This window comes from Chrysemys picta, chromosome 14, assembly GCF_011386835.1.
Source record: "Chrysemys picta bellii isolate R12L10 chromosome 14, ASM1138683v2, whole genome shotgun sequence".
Lineage (NCBI taxonomy): Eukaryota > Metazoa > Chordata > Testudines > Emydidae > Chrysemys > Chrysemys picta.
Window position 1 is genome coordinate 9,470,179 of NC_088804.1, and position 16,214 is coordinate 9,486,392.

The window sequence follows — 16,214 nt, forward strand, 5'->3', positions numbered from 1 at the left end:
CTAGTTTGGTTGATAAAGGTAATAGTGTTGACATAATATAGACTTCTGTAAGGTGTTTGAATTGGTACTGTATGACATTTTGATAAAAAAAACTAGAATAGTACAAAATTAACATGGCACACCGTAAATGGATTAAAAACTGGCTAACTGATAGTTCTCAAAATGCAACTGTAAATGGGGAATCGTCATTGACTGTGTTTCCAGTGGGGTCCTGCAGGTATTGGTTCTTGATCGTACACTATTTAACATTTCTATCAATGACTTAGAAGAAAACAGAAAATCATCACTGATCAAGTTTGCAGATGCCACAAAAATTGGGAGAGTGGTAAACAAAGAGGACAGGTTGCTGATTCAGAGAGATTTGGGTCACTTGGTAAACTGTGAGCAAGCAAACAATCTGCATCTTAAAATGGCTAAATGTAAATGTATACATCTAGGAAAAAAGAACTTAGGCAACACTTACAGGACGGGGGAGTCCATTCTGGGAAGCAGTGACTGAAGAAGTTTGGGTGTCCTAATGACTAATTAGCCGAACATGAGCTCCCAGTGTGATGATGTGGCCAAAGAGCTAATGCGATCCTGGGATGCATAAACAAGGGAATCTCAAGTAGGAGTAGAGAGTTTATTTGGCACTGGTGTGACCACTGCGGGAATACAATGTCCAGTTCTGGGGTCCACAGATCAAGAGGGATGTTCATAAATTAGAGAGAGCTCAGAGAAGAGCCATGAGAATGATTAAAGGATTAGAAAACATGCCATATATTGATAGACCCAAGGAACTCAATCTATTTAGCTTACCAAAGAGAAGGTTAAGGGATGACTTGATTACAGTCTATAAGTATCTACATGGGGAACAAATATTTTAAAATGGGCTCTTCGGTGTAGCAGAGAAAGGTGTAGCATGATCCAATGGCTGGAAGTTGAAATTAGACAAATTCAGGCTGGAAATAAGGCATAAATTTTTAATGATTAGAGTAATTAACCATCGGAACAATTTTCCAAGGGTCATGGTGGATTCTCCATCACTGACAATTTTTCAAACTAGATTGCACGTTCTTCTAAAAGCTCTGCTCTAAGAATTATTTGGGGGAAATTCTGTGGCTTGTTTTATACAGGAAGTCAGACTAGATGACCATAATGGTTCCTTCTAGCCTTGGAATTGATGAATATGCCATTTGTTACAGATATTATATTATGCAATTCCTTAGGATCTAGAAGGCAGAGAGATGTTTTTCATTCTTCTCTCTAAAGAGGGGAAGACTCTAGCTTTTTAAAGGAGATTGAAACACACACAAAATACTCATAAAATTACCTCAAAATCTTCCTTGGTTCATCTTCTCTTGTGAACTTGATGAGTGATGTTGCCTTGGAGCACAAGCTGCACAGACAAGACCACATGAGTTTAGGATACACTGCGCTTTGGACACGTCTCCAAAGGACCCGACTTTTAGTTGAGGTGCACAACTGCCTGTCCAAAATATGCCTGCAATTGTGTACCTGATATGTGTTTGCATGCAACTGTCCTAGGGATTCATTGGGTTCAAAGCCTCTAAAATGAAAACTAAACAGCAACTAAACAATAAAGACCTACAGCAAGAACCTGCTTAGCCGCTTTTAACATTGAGCAGAATCAGTACTGTCCATGGACTATACTTTTGTCAGGCGTGAAAGAGATTAAAAAAAAGAACCCAAATTCAGTAAATCAAGGATTATTTTTGGCAATGTCACACAGAATTTAGAGAATTCTAAAATGTAGGTCTTCTGAAAATTCGGAGCTGAATTTTCAGATAGCGGAGGCAGGCTAGTGCCCATCAGAAAATGTACATGCATCCAGCGGCAGTGGGAGGGCGGGGGGCAGGAGGACCATTTGGCCTAGGCCTCAAGCTCAAAGGGGGCCTCAAATTTAGACACTTGTTAATTTTTTGGCATTTGATAAGTTTCGCTACTTGTTTTTATGCACAGCCCGATCGGACCAAAGTGTGACCCACTCTCTCAGCTTAGAGCTGCAAATTTAAGCAAATAAAAAATGTGATTTGGTAAAAGACATAATTTTTGTATTAACTGATATAGATTTTGTCATATTAAAGAGTTTAAACTGTTCATAAATATTAATAAAAATGCATCGGCTCTGATGGCACAAGATGAGACTGTGTCCGCTCAGATCAACTGATTATATAACCAACCCACGACTAGTGGCTGGTGCTGGATCAAGGGCGTGTTGAAAGAGGCCTCAAAAACTGGAAGTGGCCCAGGCCTCTCTGGAGCTCCGAGAGGGCCTGGTTGTATCTATATTTGCACACACAATGCCCAGATTTGCATATATAAAAAAGGACTTGCACTGACAGAATAAGGTAATGGCCCAACTAACTTCCTCATTTGCATATCCAAAATATTCATTTGCATGCACACATTTACATTTTGTAGGAATGGGTGCATGCACACAAAAAGTTACGTTGGCTGATAAGTCGACCCTTACAGTCAATATATAAACTTTAGGATAATTAAGTGAGAGAAAAGATTTAATGACAAGAAACCATACCTGACTTGAACTTCTGTTACATTTCTGCATGTGGAGAGGGTGTTAATTAGATGCAGCACTCCATCCTGAGATATTTTGTTATGGCTGAGGCTACAACAATAGAACATGATGATTCATATAGTATTAGAAATCTCAGTTACAGCTACTGTTACTCTTTGCTGCAATTTGGTGCTGTCAGCGTACGGCCATGTCTACACAGCAACTAGCTACCCACGGCTGCCCTGTGCCAGCCGACTTGGGCTCACGGGGATTCAGGCTGTGGGGCTGTTTCATTGCTGTGTAGACTTCTGGGCTTGGGCTGCAGCCCGAGCTCTGGGAGCCTCCCACCTTGCAGGGTCCTAGATCCCAGCCTCTAGCCCAAGCCTGGACGTCTATGCAGCAGCGTAACAGACCCGGAGCCCGAGTCAGCTGGCATGGACCGGCTGGGGTTTTTCTTTGCTGTGTAGACATAGCCGAAGCGTCTCGTGCTGACATTTGAGAAGAATGAATATTTGCAAAGAGACACTCACAGTTTTCAAATCTGTGAGAGACTAAAGGGTCTGTAGCCCCTTTAATGCTTGTGTGTACCTCCGATTATGCCTAAGATATTATGGCAAAGTCCCTCCTTCACGGCACTGGCATAACTGCACGTAAGTGACAGTCTCATGCCTTTCCCAAGCATTCATGTGTTGCGCAGCATCCCCGCCATCTCAAGCCATGTTAGGAGGTGGGACTTCCTGCTGGGAAGTGTCACTAAAACAGCAGCTCTCACTGAGAGACTCCCGCCGCAGCAGAAAGCTGCTGAATGAACGGGTGGAGACTGGAGTCCTCTGTTTATCTGTAGAATAGGCACAGCTCGAGCGCCAGGCAGAGAATCCAGCCCGCAGGGGCAGATGCAGCCAAAGCTGCAATCTCTGGACATTCACAGAACTTCCTCCTGTTTTGTGGACTTTCTCTGCCCTGTGCAGATTGGCTGTTTGCTCCAACCCTGCCCCTTCCCTCCTCTCAGTGTCTCTTCCCATCACTTTCACTCCACACTTGTCCCTCGTACTCTCTTTTCTCCTGCCTTCTTCCGCTCACCCTCCCTCCCAATTCCCTTCCCTTTTCTGTCCATTTCACGTATCCCCTTCTAAGTCACCCCCCACCCCTTGAGGATCTAACACGATATGTCTGACTAACATTTGCTGCCCCATCCCATTGCTCATGCTGCTGTTCCACCTTTCCCCTTGTCTGTCTTGACTATTTACGCTCCTCGGGGCAAGGACCGTCTCCTGCTCTGCGTCTGCACAGTGTCTACCTAGCACAAGCGGGCCCCATACTTGGCTGACGCAAGGCACTACCATAATCATATGATTAATAATCATAATCATTAATAATAAAAGCTTCACACTACAGCCCTACCGAGGGCCTGATCCGACTCCCACTGAAGCCAGTGGAGAGACTCCCATTGATTTCACTGGGTTTTTGATCAGATTCTACATCACTCGCTCCTGACCTGGAGGGACCGCCAGGAACAGTCCCAGGGGGCAGTCCAATCCCCACAGCCCATTGAATCCTTGGCCTCTCCAATGAGACAGGACAACAAGGGTGGCCACTAGTCCCACACGTGCTGCTATTTTTTAGGAGGCGAACGCCTCCCCACTAGGCCCCTCCTGTCTTCTGCTGCTTTTGGTGACGAGCTCGAGAGCAGGCACCAGTGCTCCGAGCGAGTCCCCGGGTTCCCAGGGCGCTTTCTTACTTCAGCAAGCGGGAAACGTGCATTTGGAGCAAGCGATCCAAGAGGCGTCTCAGCCCCTCGTTGCCGAGGTGATTCCCAGAGAGACTGCAAGGGAAGAGAACAAGGTGAAAAACACCCAAACAAATTCACATGTGAAATTCAGGCCAGAGCGCTCCCTTGCCGAGGTTTCCAAGTACTGCACAGCCAAACATCGCGGCCCAACGCCCCGCCCAGCACCACGTGGTGGAAACTAGAACGTGGGTGTTCCACAAAATAGATTACTTAGATTATCTACTAGGAAGTTCCCATCCTGTCACCCAGGTCTCTGGCTAATGGAGCAGAATAATCTGGTGCCCTCTTGACACATTATACAGCACAGATTGTCTTCAACAAAAGCACAAGGAGGTTGTTCAGTGTATTAATCTGAAGGCTCACATGGTGGAAAGTATTTCTTACAATGCGTAAAACAGGCGGTCGATTTACAAACAATAATAATACCTAGTTCTATAGCCCTTTATATCAATAGTTCTCAAAGCAATTCACAATCTTTAACATATCTCTCCACACAGCACCGCTGTGAGGCAGGGCAGCGCTGTTAGCTCCATTGTACAGATGGGGAACTGAGGCACAGAGAGGCCCACGGTCACACAGGGAGTCTGGCAGAGCAGGGAACTGAACCCAGATGTGTTATGAACTGTGGGTTTTAAACCCGGGTTCGCAGAGTTCCCCAGGGTCATCTTGCTCCAACCCTCCACCCACTGGCGACTGGGACTCTTTGAAGCCCAGCTCACATAGGAGACTCCACTCTGGGCCCTGATTGGTCCAACACCGGAGATCCTGATTGGTTGCTTCCTCTATTTAAGGCAGAAGAAGGAACAGGATTGGAAGTTGTCCCTACAACTGGGCTCCATCCTGCTTTGGGCTCCTCATCTAGTGCTACCTGCTTGTGTCTCCTGATCCTGATCACCTGGTTTCCTCATTCTGCCTGATTCCTGGTATCTGACTTGTGGCTAATGATCTTGGCTCCTGACCTTCTGGTTCTGAACCTTGGCTAGTGTGGGGACCTGCCACCCTTTCTCCCAACCCCCACTAATCACTAGGCCTGGCTGCCTACATCCCAGCCCTGAGAAGGTATCCTAAATCCCACACTGCACCTTCTTTCCTCTCCCTCATTATAATGGGCATTTCATGGTATATTCTCAACTGAAGGGACCAAGAGCTGTAGCCATTGGCTAGCCATGTGCAGCTGAACAAATAAAGGCTGAATTTGTTTACAGTTCTTCTCGGCAACTGGAGCACTGGAAAGCAAAGGGATTTTATACACACGACACTGTCATAGAAAACTACCTCACAAACCTGGCCTCACAGGGAGAACTCTGAGATAACAAAACTATTCAAGTCCCTTTACCAACTGGGGTCTGAACCAATAACTCAGCCTCATTGATTTCGGTAGGCATTTAGGGTACTCCGCACCTCACAGGATTGGGCCGTAAGGGCCGGATCCAAAGCCCAATGAAGTCAATGGCAGGACGCCCAGTGACTTCAATGAGCAGTGGGTCAGGCTCTAAGACAGAGATGTACATTAGTCCAGAGCAGAGTGGAAACACCTTGTTCCAATTGGTGGGCTCAAGCTATCTCCTGGGGACTCTGTGTACCAGGGAGCTCCACAGACCCTCACAGATCGAGGGAGTATGGGTGGGACCAGGTGAGTGGTCCCTCCGGGTCTGAGTTAGGCCACAGAGGAGGCAGCGCAGGGAAAGCTCGCAAAGCTCATTCCTTTCACTTCCCTCTTTGTTTAGATGCTGTTAGATACTGGATATACAGACAGAGTGAGCCTACAGGGCTTGAGTGTATGGAGACACCTATCTCTATCCACCCAGCTTTCCCTCACTGGCTCTGTTCACCTTCCTTTCAAGGCCACAGTGGAAAGTCAAAGCCCACTTACTCCAGTTCCGCAAGACGACCACATTGTTCAAGGATTCGGCAGAGTTCCTCCACCTCGTTCTGACCGATGCTGCAGTCAGTTAGCCTGTTTGAAGACAGACGAGGGAGACAGAAACAGCATTTGAAATAGATCCCGAGAAACTGCCTCGCACTGACTTAGCCTCTGCACTGAAAGCTACAGATTCTCAGTCGCTTGCTTGTACAGCAGTCTAGGGGCAACGCCTGCATTAATGAACGAGACTCTGTAGCCCTGCCATTGAGTGTAAAGATCTTTGCAAATATTCATTAAGCCTCAACACCTCTGTAATGATTATCCCCATCTTTCAGGCAGGGAAACAGCTACCGAGAGGTAAGACCCACATTTTCAAAGATGGTCACTGGTTTTTGGGTGCTCATTCTAAGACACCTTGAGCCTGACTTTCAGAGGTACCAAGAACCTCCCGCTCCAATACATTTCAGCAGGAGTTACGGGCCCTTTTGAACATCCCACACAAGGGTTCTTCAAGCTGAGAACCCAGAACGAGAGGCCACTTTTGAAAAATTGGCTACAAATGACTTGTCCAAGGTCATATGAGTCACTTGCAGAGCTGCAGATAGAACCCAGGAGTCCTGACTACTAGCCTCCTGCTCCAACTGATAGATTACAAGGTGTTCCGGAAACACACCCTTCTTCTCATGAGACTGGATCCTGGACTTTTGCACGACATGCACAGTTACATGGTGCTGCCCACGCAAGGAGTGAGAATAATTCTTATTCCTGATCTTAAAAATATCAGTAAGGATTACACCATGCATGGTGCACATTTTATCCATGCTGTTATTTAGTCAAATGTGGATTCCTTCGACATTATTTCAACAAATGCTAACAGTTTAGAAGCAAACTTATAAATAAATAATGTATGGCCCGACCTGCAGGATGTTTCTTGGCTTTCTATCCTCCCCGCTAAATGCAAAAAAGCATTTTCACTTGACCTGTAGCAAACACAAGCAAAAATAGTCATTGCATCCACGGCCACATTCTTCGAAAAGGACAAGGCTCTCAATTCCATTGGTTGGAATTCAATGATGGCTGATTTTTTGGGGAAACAGGAGGTCTCAGTTCCTTACCTGACTTCTACTTCTCTGATTCGCTCACACAGGTTGAGAGAGCTGGCCAGTAAGAGAGTGCAATTTGGGGAAAACTTGTTATTCCTAATACTGGAGGAAAAATAAATAAATCAGTCTTCATCTTCAAGGAAGGTTGGTTCCATTCACGTAGGACTTGACCGTCACTTCCACAAACTCAGACACAGACACGAGAGGGCCTGGTTTCCAAAACTGTAGGTATGACACTGTTCTTGCCTTTGAACAACTAGATTCTCCACTGCATCGGCTCTGGTTTTATACTGCTGTCACTTCACTGATGTAAAGCTGGAGTAACACGGTGGTGAACCAGTTCCCTAGCCCTGGTCTACACTGCGGGGGATCGATCTAAGTTACGCAACTTTAGCTACATGAATAACGGAGCTGAAGTCGACGTACTTAGATCTACTCACCGTGGTGTCTTCACTGCGGTGAGTCGACTGCTGGTGCTCCCGTCAACTCTGCCTGCGCCTCTCGCGGCGGCGGGGTACAGGAGTCGACGGGAGAACGCTCGGGGTCGATGTATCGTGTCTAGACTAGACACGATAAATTGATCCACCCTGGATCGATCGCTGCCCGCCGATCCGGCGGGTAGTGTAGACATACCCCTAGTTTGCATGTGTGATTTTTTTTTATTGCACCTGCAAATCCATTTTCACATGTGCGGATCAGGTAGCTACACATGCAAGCGATCCATTAGATGGATAAGTGACCATTTACATCTACACAACTGCAGCAGCTCTGTGTGCAAATGAGTTGCAGATACGCCCACCTACACGCTTGGAAAGTGACTTCTAAGTGACAGATCTCCAGTGCTATATGGCAAGTCAGTGTCCAAGCTTGGGTCACAATTCAGGAGCTCTTAGCCCTTGTTTCTTCTCTTAGGCATTTTGTGGTAGGCTAATCCTAAAAGGTTCAAAGTTTGTGTTCTTTTTGGATAAGCACCCAGGAGCCTGATGCAAAGCCAATGGAAAGACTCCCAGTGATATGAATGGGCTTTGGATCAAGCCAAAACTTATGAGGCCTGGTCTACATTACACAGTTTCGCTGGAGCGTGAAAAAAAAAATACCCCCGCACCCTCAAAACTGTCATAGCTATCCCGACAAAAATCCCAACACAAGTCTGCCGACAGAAGAGTGCTTCTGTCCGCTTAGCTAATATCATTCGGGGAGGTGGTGTAGTTATGCTGGAGGAAGAACTTCTTCTGACAGCTTTCATTGAGTCTACACTAGGGCAGTGTTTCTCAAATGCCTGGGGATTTTTCTGCAGTCACAACAGCCTCCTGGGTGGAGATGGGGGGGTGGGGGAACAGCGCCCCCTCCCTGCAGTGCCCAGCTGTTGCTCCTGGCAGCCTTGGTGTTTGCTGGCACCGCCAGCAGGGGATCATCAGCCTGCACCACACAGCCTCCTGGGGTTCTGGGCAACGCCTCTGCAGACACATGGGACCAGTGTGTGTCCTTAGAGGCTTTGGGCTTTAGGCCCTGGGCTTCAGCCCGGGGTGGCGGGGCTCGGGGTTGGAAAAATTTTCAGAGCGGCCACCAGCGAGGGTTGGGGGGCCACTCTCTTAGGCCACCAAAAAAGTTGGTCTGAGAACCCCTGCACTAGGGGCCTCCGCCAGCATAGCTATATCAACCAAGGCTTGGTGTAAACAGGGCCCGAGTCTGCAATCACTGGGCTGGAGACCATGAAAAAAAGAAGCGCGGAACCTCCAGCACTTTTGCTTCCCGATGTAAATACACGAGAACCGTCTTTCTTGTAGCATTTCAGGAGTTGGGGACCTGGTGGCAGCTAGAAACCAAGAGTGGGATCCAATCATCTCAGTATCTTAAAAGAGGTTTAGTTTGTGTTTGGGCGTGGACATGGGAGAGGAATTGGGGTGAGTGCGTTTCTGAGGGTTTCTGGACTTGGTTTGCTTTTCCTATGTTAATGTAGAAAGATGCGATGATTTATTAATGCTGGTAGGACATACTGCAGCATTACCACTTTCAAAATGAATATTTCATGACATCCATCAAAACAATGGCCCCAAATTTTACCTCAGTAGCTTCAGACTGTGCAAACGTGGTAGGGACATTAGCAGCCTTTCAATGCTTTGATCACTCAGCGCATTTCTAGATAATCTGCAAAGCAAGGGAGAAAACACATGGCAAGAATAGAAATGATTTGCAAGCTTCACGGTTAGTAGATATTAAAACAATACACTTCTACCCCGGTATAACACGAATTCGGATATAACGTGGTAAAGCAGTGCTCCGGGGGGACGGGGCTGCGCACTCAGGCGGTAAGTGGTAAGATTTTTTTGGCTCCCGAGGACAGCGTTATATCGGGGTAGAGGTGTATATTCCTGTTGAAAAATACACACTCGGCTCAGAAATCCTTGACTTCAAAGGTTTAAGTTTATTTACTGGAATATGGGAGTTAAAAAAGAACAGCAAAAGAAACTGTTGAGAAATGAAAACGGTTGGATAAGTTATGAGAGACCACTAGCTTCTGGATCATTCATTTTATAAACATCTTTATGGGTTTGATGCAGAGATCACTGGGTAAGGGTCTCTGGCCTGGGCTACACAGGAGGCCAGACTATCTAGAACTGGATCAGAATAGTCCTAAATGACCGTAACCATCTCTGAATCTAGGCTAGGTAGGGGAACAGAAGGGTGTGCCAGCACTGCATGCGTCCAGGGGAATTTACACACAAATTATAGAGTTCCAGGAAGCCAAATTCTGTTCTCAGATATACTGGGGTAAAACCAAAGTAACTCTCCTGAGGTCATGTACAGGGTGTCGGAGGGAAGATACTTGTATATGAATATCTGGATTAAATTCACCTTTGGTGCAAAGAGACAGTTGAAGACATAACACTGCACTGAGATCATGTGTGTGAGGGCGGGGGAAAGATGGAGCAGTCAGACAATTCTTTTCTGCCTTAGGAGGAGATTCCGAGCTGAAGGCTGCAATGGGGGTGAGTCATGAGACTTGCATTTACGTGGAGACAGAGGCCCCAAACACTCCATGCAACTAGCACCGGGGGCTGAAGGCGATACGCCAGCCCGTAGGCTGGAAGAGCAGTTCTGGCGGGAGGAGACCCTGGGTTGGGAGGATGGATTTCATCACCCTAGGTGCTCCGTCTGCACAAAGCGTAGTTACTCCGGGCCAGAACGTCAACTGCAGTAAATGGGTATCATTCCAATGAAGCAAACAGAGTGACACTGATTCACACCAGTTTGGGATCTGGCCCGTTGGTTTTATACAGGCGGATTTCACGTTCTAGGAGCACAAGACAGCCTGACGTATAGACACACTTACACAATGCTCGGCACTTACTCAAGTTCTGTCAGTCCAGTGCATTTTCCAAGGATCTGGCAGAGCGTGTCCATGTCCTCGGGACTCACGGCGCATTCCCTAAGACTGAAGCAAACCGCATACTCAGGATTCTCAGATTTACCTTCTACAGCAGGGATGACATGGGAAACTCCATCTAGACCTTACGTTTCAGGCCGAGCTGCTGGCCTGGGTGTTCAAAGCCCATCTCAGCCCTTCTCCCGACCGCCTTGCTCACTTCACAAGTGCATTCAGAGGGACGGTTTTGCTGTTCTAAACCTTCTGGGCCAGATCCCCAGGTGGTGTAAATGCAGGTCGCTCGATTGACTTCGGTGCAGCTCTGCTGATTCACAACAGCTGAGCATCTGGCCCCCGTGTGATCATCCCACTTTGTGAAGAGACTGACTAGAGCTGCCTCCTTGGCAATACAAATTCCTTTAGGAATCAGCACTTGTTTTCCCAGTGTCACACGCCTTCTTGGTTCCCTCGAAATAGGGCCGGGAATATTCCTCTCTCGCTGCATGGGGCTCCCTTAATGAGAGTTAGGGTTACATAGCGAGGGAATAGTGTGGTGAGAAGGCATCTGCTTTTCCCTATAGATGGGCCTTTCCAAGGCCTTCTCCTTAGCTGGCCTGATCCCCCACTGCCTCACACTCAGCAGTCATTTACACTTGTGCAAAGTGTGGGTAGAACACTAGTGTGACTAGAGAATTCCGAGTCTCACTTTGGCAGGTATCAATTACTCCGTGAGAGCAAAGCAGTGGGGAAATCAAGCCCTGTATATCTCAGTCAACTGCGATATGGGAAACAGCTCCAACCAAGCCAAGACACTTTCTATATAGCACGCTATACTGTTTTCTTAGCAGACTAGCTCATTTGAATTATGATTCTCTGTGTGTGTACAGGGGAGGAATAGCATAATACCCTATGGGTCATATCCTCAGTTGGTGTTAATTGTCATTGACTTCAGTGGAGCCGTGCCAATTTACATCAGCTGAGAATGTGCCTCTATAGACAAGTATTTCAGGCACCCAGATCTCTTTTCATTCCAGTGGTGCAGGGGCTGGGAAGGTGATGCCCCAAAAGTAAATCATTTAGACAGGGCCAGCTCCAGGCACCAGCAAAGGAAGCAGGTGCTTGGGGCGGCCAATGGAAGGGGGCGTCACGTCCAGGTCTTCGGCAGCAATTTGGCGGCGGGTCCCTCAGTCCCTCTCAGAGGGAAGGACCCGCTGCCGAATTGCCGCCGAAGAATGAAGCGGCGTGGTGGAGCTGCCTCCGAAGTGATGCCGATTGTGGCTCTTTTTTTTTTGGCTTCGCCGCTTGGGGCGGCAAAAAAGCTGGAGCTAACCCTGCCTTTAGAAAGATCTCCCCAAGAATGCTCTTAGATTTGGAACAGCTGTGGGGTCCCCACCCTTTCTCTCCACCTCTGCCAATGCTCTGACAGCTGTGACTGGCCAACCAGAGGGGTAGAAGGCAGCTGTTTCCATGGGAAGCAGAATCTGGCACCCTCTCTCTCTTTAGGATGAGAACTAGGCAGTCCATGGAGAGACCCTCTGAGGAGATGAAGGACTCCTAAAATGATCGTGACCCACGCTTGGCTCTTCTGACATTTCTAAATGAAAAAATGGGAGCCAGAACAGAAAGTTGCCATACCGAAAGCAATGGTCGTTCTCTAAATGTTGCGGATGAGCTGGGAACTTTCCTGCAGATCTGGTCCTGATGTTCCTGGGGACAGAGTTTTTGTTACCATTTCAATTGCACCGAGGGCAAAACACTATGTTGTCTATGGGTAGCTGACTCTCCATGCCTCAGTGCAGTGGCCTCCCACACCAGCCTCCCCGGGCTCCCCAAAATGAAGCACACATTGTTCACAGGAGCGAAGACTCATGCCACCCCTCCAACCCCAGGGGTGCCTTACATCCATCCAGCGCCTTTGGTCAGGTGGCTGCGCAGGAGGAAGTGAACTCCCATCCCTATCACCCACTGCTGACCCTGCACCCCATCCCGCACACTCCCGGCTGCCCACCCCCATCCATACCACCCAGCTGCTCTCTGCCTCCACTATTCCCAGCCAGCATTCAGAGCCAAAAGGACCCCTGATTTTGACACCCCATGGAAACCGCTCTATTGCAACATGGACATCTAGATACTATGGGAATGGCACACAGGAAATGCTTGGACAGGATCTTTACCTGACACTTTCCCAGAAGGTTAAATGGACCGACTGAGCGTTTCCCAGGCTGTAACCAAAAGAGAACACCATGAACACGCAGTCGGGAGAGGGGTGCTCACGTTTCATGGACTGCAAACCAAGGTCACGTGTCTCAAGCTTCAGCGCTGATGGAAAAACACAGCAAGAAGAGCCCCAAACATACCTGATGTCTATTGATTTAATGTGTTCCAGGGCCGATAAGCACTGAGCTAAGCCAAACACAGCACTCAAGGAGATCTGATTGCCACTCAGTCTAGAGGAAAAGATGGAATAAAACCATTATTTTCAAAGGATTAAATCCTCATCCTCATTATCATTAATGATTTATACGGTGCCATAAGATACAATAGAAATGGTCCTTGCTCTGAAGAACTTAGTCTCACTGCAGCCGGGAGCGTGCTTCCCAGCTTGCGAAGACAGACACTTCCTAGCTCTGCTCGAGCTGGTGCACCCAAAACCGCGGTGTAGCCAGGGATAGCACAGGAGGCAGCTCGGGCTAGCCGCTTGAGTACAAGCCACCTGGACCACTGGCTATATGCCTGGACAGCTACCACAAGCCATCACCCACGCTACCCGTTTGCATTGCTATTTTTAGCACACTAGCTCCAGCCAAGCTAGCGCGTGTGTGTCTAGGCGAGCTAAAAAACACGCTCGCCGCTGCAGCGTAGGCATACCCTCAGGGCCTGACGCTCTGCTGCTTTGCACCGCCTGTCCGCATTTCCATCTAGGCAAATGTGACTCAGTCCAAGCGAGTGTTACACAAATTAGATGTCAAACACGCCCATCCCCTTGTGTGTGAGTGGAAAATTCCAGTGTGGTAGCATTTCACACCTATTTTGCACAGGTTTAAACAACTATCCACAGGGTAAGTCGAGGGTGGGAATTAGGCCAAATATTTCAAACAAGCTACATAATGACGAGTGATCACTTACTTTAGGGAACTCACTGCCTTCAGCTCCGGAAGGAGTCCAACCAGCTTCCCGACGCCCTGGTCACCCAGGGAATTATTTGACAAACTAGGATTTAAAGGAAGATATTTATTTTTCATTAAGGAGAAAATAATATGGTCTAGATAATACTTAGTCCTGCCGTGAGTGCAGGGGTCTGGGTCAGATGACCTCGCGAGGTCCCCTCCAGTCCTGCGATTCTATGACTTTATAATATACATGGTATGCTCCCTTAATGTCAGTCCCCAAAGGGCAGAGCACTGGCATCCTCGGATGTAAATCAAAGCCGCAGGTAACTCATCCAGTCTCCTCCTTGCCTTTTTTGTCAAATAAGTTGATGGTGGCTTATGTCAACCCTACTTTGTAGCGTAGCCCAGGCCTCAGGACTAAAACCTGGGGGGGGGCAAGGCCACTGACAGAATCTGAAGCATCGCAACTCTAACTCGAATCCAGTCGAGTTTCCTCCCACTGACAGGAGGAAACAGAGTCACGCCAGTGTGAACGAGAGAAGAGTGTTCAGAACTTCCTCATCATCTGATGCCTAGGCGTTCAGTAGCCTCTGGAACGAGCTGGTGCTTCTCATCCCCAGAGGTCAGACAGCCACATCCATCAGGAGGATCTCAGATTGGCCCTGGTGTTACCAGGTTCAGCAGAGGAACCCAGGCATGAATGAGTCCCAGACAATGCAACTTTTCTGTTTTGCAAAACTTGTTGAGGTTTCAAGTTCAGTTTTCGTTCCGATGCTGAAGGACAATGAGACCTTTCGAAATTTTGACCAAAAATAAAAGAGAATCTGAGACTCATCCCAGAACAGCTTGGCGGTTAAGGCACTTGCCTAGGGTATGGAAGGCCCATGTTTGGAACAGGCTTGCAAACCTGGCTCTCCCATGTCCCAGCCAAGTGCCCTAACCAGCAGGCTAGTCTAGATCTCTCTTGTTCTCTTCCCTTCAGCCACCAGAAAACAACTCCATCCTGGGCCTGAATTTCCCTCCAAACAGATGCATTTCCACAAAGCATTTCGGGGTTGACGAAATGACTTTTTTGACGGAAAAAAAAGTTTTGCCATACTACTGAGAATAAACTCCCCGCTTGCACCTTTCCTGGGTCAGGCAGGAGGCACTTTGGCAGGGCAGTTAGCTGGGAAGATTGCACTGCTGCCACTAAAGTTATACCTGTTCTGTGAGTACATAGAAGACTTCAGTCTCCAGGCCATCCATATAAATATATATTTCATTACACAATAGGAAGGCATCAGTTCCCATCTCTTCTCCTACCAGGAAAGCCGTTTAAAAGTGTTGCTATGCTGAATTTGGCCTAGCAGAGGGGGTTGAAATCTCCATTACAATGCACTGCCTCCGATGCAGGCACTGTCCCTCAGGCAACATAATTAAAGGAGTCTCTGAGGTACAGGCAGCCATTTCCCTAGAAATATGCAGGCTTCATACAAATGCTCACTTGACTCACTGAAGTCTCTTTCTCGGGGCTCTGGCAAGAGGCCTGGGGAAAGTTGCATCAAGCACTGCCCCATATCATAGAAAATGCTCCACTTCCCAGACCAGTACGGAAGCACACAGGATTAAAATTGGCTTTGTACATGCTTTTGACCAAGCAACTCGATTGCTTGAATGCTTACGGAAAGTGGACACTAAAAGATAGTTTGACCATCCATTGTTGGGTTTAATGCAAGAACCACTGGGTGAAATCTCTCGCCTATGTTACACAGGAAGTCATGTTAAATTATCATAATGGTCCTTTCTGGCTGTAAAAATCTAGGAATCTCTGAAATCCTACATCTGTACAAGTCTATGACCACAAAACCAAGAACCACCTCCCGCTGCTAGCAAATAGAACGACTCCTTTTGTTTACAAGGTAGAGATCTGTGCTTTCGTGCTGAAGATCCTAGGTAAGCCATGTTGACGATCTATACGTGAGCATCACACCCTATTGTGAATGTGCAAAAGAGAGGCACATTTTGCATGCACGCAAATGAACCAATGGAACAATTTGCTCTAGGCATGTGGTGGATTCTCCGTCACTCCAAGTGTTTCAATCAAGACTGGATGTCTTTCTAGTAGATACGTTCCAGCTCAAATACCCGTGAATGGGCTTGATGCAGAACTTACTGGGCAAAGTTCTCTGCCCTGTGTTATGCAGGAGGTTAGAGTAGACAACCACCCTTCTGGCCTTAAAATTATGAATCTCTGAACAACTAACTGGGGCCTATAAATAAGGCCCAACATTTAAAAATATTTATTATAAATAATATCCCAACAAATTGCAAAAATACAACTTAGCTCTAAAAAATAAGAAGACTCACTCGAGCTCTGATACGCTGCTACATTTCTTCAATACAGTGCACAACTTGTCCAGATCTCTGGTGGGAAAACCACTGTCTGTCAGCCTAAGAAAGAAAGCAGCCCCCCCACCCCAA

The 16,214-nt window shown here is 47.4% G+C and overlaps 1 protein-coding gene across 5 annotated transcripts in view; it reads right to left on the reverse strand.

The window, feature by feature from the left end:
- The window catches only part of NLRC5 (NLR family CARD domain containing 5), a 99,414-nt gene that overhangs the window by 26,206 nt on the left and 56,994 nt on the right, over positions 1–16,214 (reverse strand). For all 5 annotated transcript variants that reach the window (XR_010592521.1, XM_065566953.1, XM_065566952.1 and 2 more), the window contains 13 exons: positions 16,101–16,184; positions 13,768–13,851; positions 12,999–13,088; positions 12,816–12,863; positions 12,277–12,348; positions 10,627–10,710; positions 9,339–9,422; positions 7,287–7,376; positions 7,089–7,151; positions 6,181–6,264; positions 4,257–4,340; positions 2,540–2,629; positions 1,313–1,378 (listed from right to left, as the gene is read on the reverse strand). Coding sequence is in view for 4 of the 5 variants with exons in the window: in XM_065566953.1 (XP_065423025.1) it covers positions 1,313–1,378; positions 2,540–2,629; positions 4,257–4,340; positions 6,181–6,264; positions 7,089–7,151; positions 7,287–7,376; positions 9,339–9,422; positions 10,627–10,710; positions 12,277–12,348; positions 12,816–12,863; positions 12,999–13,088; positions 13,768–13,851; positions 16,101–16,184 (1,023 nt within the window). In the remaining variant the exon portion in view is untranslated. The remainder of the gene's footprint in view (positions 1–1,312; positions 1,379–2,539; positions 2,630–4,256; positions 4,341–6,180; positions 6,265–7,088; positions 7,152–7,286; positions 7,377–9,338; positions 9,423–10,626; positions 10,711–12,276; positions 12,349–12,815; positions 12,864–12,998; positions 13,089–13,767; positions 13,852–16,100; positions 16,185–16,214) is intronic.